The sequence below is a fragment of the Propithecus coquereli genome, unplaced genomic scaffold (assembly GCF_000956105.1).
Source record: "Propithecus coquereli isolate 6110/MARCELLA unplaced genomic scaffold, Pcoq_1.0 Scaffold1, whole genome shotgun sequence".
NCBI classification, from domain to species: Eukaryota; Metazoa; Chordata; class Mammalia; order Primates; family Indriidae; genus Propithecus; species Propithecus coquereli.
In genome coordinates this window covers 5,662,372-5,668,048 of record NW_012133857.1, presented here as the reverse complement: position 1 = coordinate 5,668,048, position 5,677 = coordinate 5,662,372, and the positions used below count along the sequence as shown (strand labels likewise).

The window sequence follows — 5,677 nt, the reverse complement described above, 5'->3', positions numbered from 1 at the left end:
GCTACCTCTTTCAAATACTGATGTCTTACTTTACTCTGTGGTCTAATGTAATTTACTAGCAGTTCCTGCACAGTGTTAAATCATCAGCAGTATCCAGCCCTTTGCTCTGTTGTTTTTTTTTAAAGTGAGGATTGTCCGGCCATGTTGCCCAGGCTGGAGTTCAGTGTCTAGTCTCAGATGCGATCATCATAGTGTACAACAGCCTCAAACTCCTGGTCTCTAGCAGTCCTCCTGCATCAGCCTTCCCAGTAGCTGGGACTACAGGTGCATGGTACTGCACCTGGCTTCTGCTCTGTTACTGACTTTTATTCTGCCCCCTCCCTCACCCAAGACACCATCCTCTTCATCCGGGCCATTGCAGTAACCTACTAATGTGTCTCCCCAGTTCTCCATCGCTCCCTTCCAATCCATTCTCTGCTGAAGCCAGTGTGACGTGACATACGTGTGTGTGTGTTTGTGTGTATATAAAATTTTTAGAAATAACTTTCTTAATGACAATTGTCATCTTGAGCAGTGCCAGGCATTGTTTTAAATGCTCTAAGGTTACTCTTCACAATCCTGAAAAGTTGTTGGGTTTAATCTTCATAGATGAAGAAAACAAGGCTTTTTTCTTTAACTTTCTTAAGGTTGCATAGTTAATAAGGGGCAATGTAAGTCTACCCATCTTTCTGTCTTGAAAGTCCATGTTCTTAACCTTAGGAAAAAATTTTTTTAACACGAAGTTCCTCCTTACTTTGTGTGTTTTTTATGTGTCTTTTTTCTGAGTTACAAGGGAGGTCTTGGTTTCCAGGAACTTTACTAGCTAAGTCTTTCGTTCATTTATCCACACCCTTCTCCCCACTCAGTTTTGGATTATTTCTTTTTCTTACTGTTTACTTCACTGGTTTGCTTTTCTGTTTTATTCAGCTTGATAGTCATTGTTTCAGTTGGATTCTTTTTTTTTTTTTGAGACAGAGTCTCACTCCCTTGCCTGGGCTAGAGTGCCATGGCGTCAGGCTAGCTCACAGCAACCTCAAACTCCTGGGCTCAAGCGTTCCTCCTGCCTCAGCCTCCTGGGTAGCTGGGACTACAGGCATGCGCCACCATGCCTGGCTGATTTTTTCTATTTTTAGTTGTTTGGCTAATTTCTTTCTATTTATGGTAGAGATGAGATCTCGCTCTTGCTTAGGCTGGTCTTGAACTCCTGAGCTCAAGCAATCCTCCTGCCTCGGCCTCCCAGAGTGCTAGGATTACAGGCGTGAGCCACCGTGCCCGGCCTCGATTGGATTCTTAATGTATGAATCCTGTTTTTTTTTTTGTATGTGAAATACTAAAGCAGGGCCCTAGGAATAAAACTTTTGTTTAAGTAGAACAAAAAGAAACATTTTAAAGGAATAACTGATGGTGAACTCTGGTTATTAATTTTGTTATGTATCAACTCTTTCTAGGTGTAACACTTAAGGTAGTAGGTCAGTACTTCAGTTTGAATTTTTTTATGTTACAATTTGAACTTCTTATCTAATATTCTGAAAGCAGAAAATAAATTGATTAGTGTTCTATGAATGAAAAAGACAAAAGCCATGCTGGTAATCAAAAAACCGATTTGCCTCATCCCAGTTTACAACGTCAAACTGTAAAGATATGTTTTGTACTCCTAACCAGCCTTTGGTAAACAGAAGTGATTCAGTTACTTTCTTTGAGCTTTGTTTTTTTCATCTGTAAAATGGGAATAATGATACATACAATTTAGGATTTTTGTGAAGATCAAATGAGGCTGAAAGTGTTTTGAATAGTAATTGAAGTACGTTGATAATAGGTGACCTTCTTACGACGGTGTCTTCCTAGCTCAGTCTTCTAAAGCTCTTTGCTAGTCGCAGAAACAAAGTCTAATTTTTGTTCTCGTTTCAGATTACAAGTGGGCACCTCAGTCAGCAGGACCTGGAATCCCTGATGAGAGAGCTTATCTACACAGACTCGGATCTCGTCATCACCCCAATTATCGACAACCCGAAGGTGTGGAAAGATACCGAAACAACTGAATTTTAGACTTTACTGTGGTCTGAAATCAGCATGATATTTTCATTCAGAATATTTCTTGCCTTATATTCTTTCCTGTTCTTCTTCTTGTCTGCTTCTATTTCATTTGTGCCATGTGTCTGCGTTTCCACCTCCTACCCTGTCTGTAACCCTCTCCTTTTCCTTCACCTCCGCTTCCCTGGAGTGGAGTTTTCTCCCCGCTGTTATTAATGTGTTAGCTCTGCCTCTCATTACTGCACTTGTCATGTGCTGAGCAGTGCTGCCGACCTGGCGACCTCAGACATCAGCTCTCCGTCCCTTCATTTCTCCACACGTCCTTATGCAATTCCGTGCAGATGAATAGTGGCTGATGTACTATGAAGGCAGATGTCAGGCGGCACTGCTCACCTGGCTGGGGTGAGCGGGTCCCACAGAAACCCTACCCTCTCTCAGGTTGTTAGGACCCCAGGGTGGAGGGTGGGGAGACACCATGGAGCTTGGGGAAATCTGGTTCACAACCCAGTGTGAGTTTTGATGCTTCATGTCTTTTGGAATGTAACACTATATTACTAGGGGATGATGAGTACTCTCCTTTAAAGAAAATTAATTTCTCAATCCCTCTGTTTTCTCTTGATTTCCAGCCCTCAATATGCATTCCACCACCTATTCTATATTTTAGTTTTTAATTTTCCCGCTTTGCAAAAATTATCTTTTTCTGTATTGATTCATGACCATTTCCTCTTATCGCATTGGGGAGCATTATTGTGATTCAGACCAAATGGGTTCTTGGATTCATGTTTATTTCCTAGCTAGACAATAGTTCATATAGATCATTTAGCTATTTTTCATAATGGAGCTAATTCTTTTTGTAAGTTCAGATGTCTGGCAGAGTAACTGTATATTATGCTAAATTTGTTGGGTAATGGGGCATTTTCATGGTGGGCTTTCTGGAACAATTTGTGTTAACTTTTTTCTTTTTTTTTTTGAGACAGAGTCTCACTCTGTTGCCCGGCTAGTGCGGAGGCATCATCCTAGCTCACAGCAACCTCAAACTCCTGGGCTCAAGCGATCCTACTGCCTCAGCCTTCCAAGTAGTTGGGAGTACAGGCATGCGCCACCATGCCCGGCTAATTTTTTATATATACTTTTAGTCTTTCTATTTTTTTTGTAGAAATGGGGTTTTGCTCTTGCTCAGGCTGAACTTCTTAGCTCAAACAATCCGCCCGCCTTGGCCTCCCAGAGTGCTAGGATTACAGGCATGAGCCACCGCACCTGGCCAATTTGTGTTATCTTTTGACCCTATTTTATGTGTCTTTTTTTCTTCTTATAACATACTTGGTAGTTTCTGGGAAACCTTAGTAGAAATTTTGTTTAACTTTCTATTTTAAACTACATTTAGACTTAGAGAAAAGATTCAAATGTGAGAGTCCCTGTATACCTTCTACCAAGCTGTTCTTAATGTTAACATCTTACAGGGCCAGAGTGCAATTAATAAAACCCAGAAATTAACATGGGTACAGTGCTATTAACTAAACCCCCAAATTTATTTGAATTTGTCGGTTGTGCCACTAATGTTCTTTTTTCATTCCAGGATCCCACGTTATAGTTAACTGTTATGCATGTTTCATCTCTTAGTCTTTGTCCTTGTCTTTCATGGCCTTGTTAGGATTTCTGAATCTTTGCTTGTCTTTTATGACCTTGACGCTTTGAAGAGTAACTGACCAGGTATTGTAGAGTGTCCCTCAATTTGGGTTAATCTAAGGATTTCTCATGATTCGAATGAGAGTATGAATTTAGATTATGAGATTAGAATGAGAGTATGCATTTTTGGCAAAAATGCTACAGTAAATACAGTAATATTGGTACTTACTGTACCAGTAAAGGTTTTCAAAATGTTATATATAGAGATTTTGGAGAAGTTACATGTAGAAATGATAGTTGAATTTTTAATTAAAAGCCTCAAGATGAAGTATCTGGCTGTTCTAAACTCATAGATCCAACTACATGGTTTCTCCACTTTCCTCAAATAAATCCTGAACTTTGTTATTCATGCTGTTCCAGCTTCTTAGAATGGTGTCTTTAATGTCACTGTCAAGCCCTAAGCATCCTTCAAGACTTCAGTCCACCTTCCACCTCTTCCATAAATCCTATCCTAACAACATCAGTCTAAAGTGCTTGCTGTATTCTCTATTATTTTAAAGAAATTTCTTTCTGTGAAATGTTTTGTTTGTAATTATGTCCTGCCTATTTCAAATTGTTACGTAAATATTTTATGTTTTATTAACAACCATTTGTGTCATCTTTCCAACTGGAGTATCAACTCTCTAATGGGATCGTGTCTTTTATGTCTTTGTATCCCTCTTAGCATAGCGCCTCACCCTGGCAGGCACACAATAAATATTTGAATGACTAAATTTCTAACATAGGTAAATTAGCTAAAGTGTAAGCCTAAGATAGGGTGAAATTTTTCTGTGAAGCTCAGTTTTAGTGCAAATATCAATTGAAATGCTTAAAAATAACTTACCTATATTTGTATATTTTAATCTGAAAGGGTATTATTGAATTATTCTTTTTGGTGACAAATTTTACAGCATTCTCTTTTACCCTTATTGATCTATAATCTAATATAGGGGACATATCAGGAGACAGGTATCTGTCTCAAAAGGCATCTCAAAAGTTTGTTTTTTCTAACCACAGATAATGAAACAACTGCCAATTAAATTTGATCCCAAAATACTGCATCTACCAGCACATTCAGGTAGGATCATAAAGGGCTCATCAGACATGCAGACTCTTTGTATACTAATACAAATATGAAATTTATTTGCAAATGGAGTATCTGTGGACGCATAATTTCCTGTTTTCTTGCCAATTGGCTGTATTCTTAGGATAGTGTTATGCAAAGTGTAAACAATCTGTAATCCATTTGTGCCAGCCTAAGACATTACTCAGCTTAGTCTGGGCTGCCCTGTGCTCTTGTGGGTGGGGAAGTTCCTGTAGAGCTGGGCAAGTTTTCCTGTAGAGTGGGTGGGGTAGGGGGAGCCTCCTCCTGACCTTCCCATGTAGAGCATTTGAATTTCTACCATTTATGGTGCTGGTGTGGGTACATAGAGTTTGGGACCACAATGGAGAATTGGAATTCTACTCAAGGGACCAGGGTAGTCGAGAACAGGGCTAGGTAGTTCACTTCTGTGGGGATGATAGGGGATGGAAATGCTAAAAGGATAATGGTTATGTTTCTGTTCAACTAATGAAAGTCTTGTTTAGGGTGAACATCAGAAATTGTTACGTGCCTTAAATTGATTTGTTTGGCGTGGCTAGAGTAGAATCTATGATTTGAAGTAAACTTAGTATATTCAAATTTAAATAAATCAACTAATGATTTGTATCAGTCAGCTTAATTACCAATAAAAGCAAAGAAGAAACCATACTGAAGGACATTTTTAAAAAATGAGTGAAACAAAACATTATTAATAATTCTTTCAGTGCCAAGTAGAACCATTATTTAAGAAAAGTTAGAATTTTTTCTTTTCACTTTTGAGCTGTTTAGGAAATTATATTTATAATTTATTTTGTTTAAAGATAGAGATCAGCAAAACGTGTTAATTTTTGATGGCATCTCACTTCATAATCTTTGACTTTTTTTTAGGAATTTGAAGGTAGGAATTCCAGGTGATTTCAG

At 38.6% G+C, this 5,677-nt stretch overlaps 1 protein-coding gene across 1 annotated transcript in view; it reads left to right on the top strand.

Annotated features, from left to right (window-relative positions):
* Positions 1 to 5,677, top strand: part of ULK4 (unc-51 like kinase 4) — a 672,597-nt gene that overhangs the window by 24,992 nt on the left and 641,928 nt on the right. Inside the window, exons 11-12 of the mRNA XM_012652718.1 lie at positions 1,888 to 1,992; positions 4,693 to 4,753. Coding sequence (XP_012508172.1) covers positions 1,888 to 1,992; positions 4,693 to 4,753 — 166 coding nt within the window. The remainder of the gene's footprint in view (positions 1 to 1,887; positions 1,993 to 4,692; positions 4,754 to 5,677) is intronic.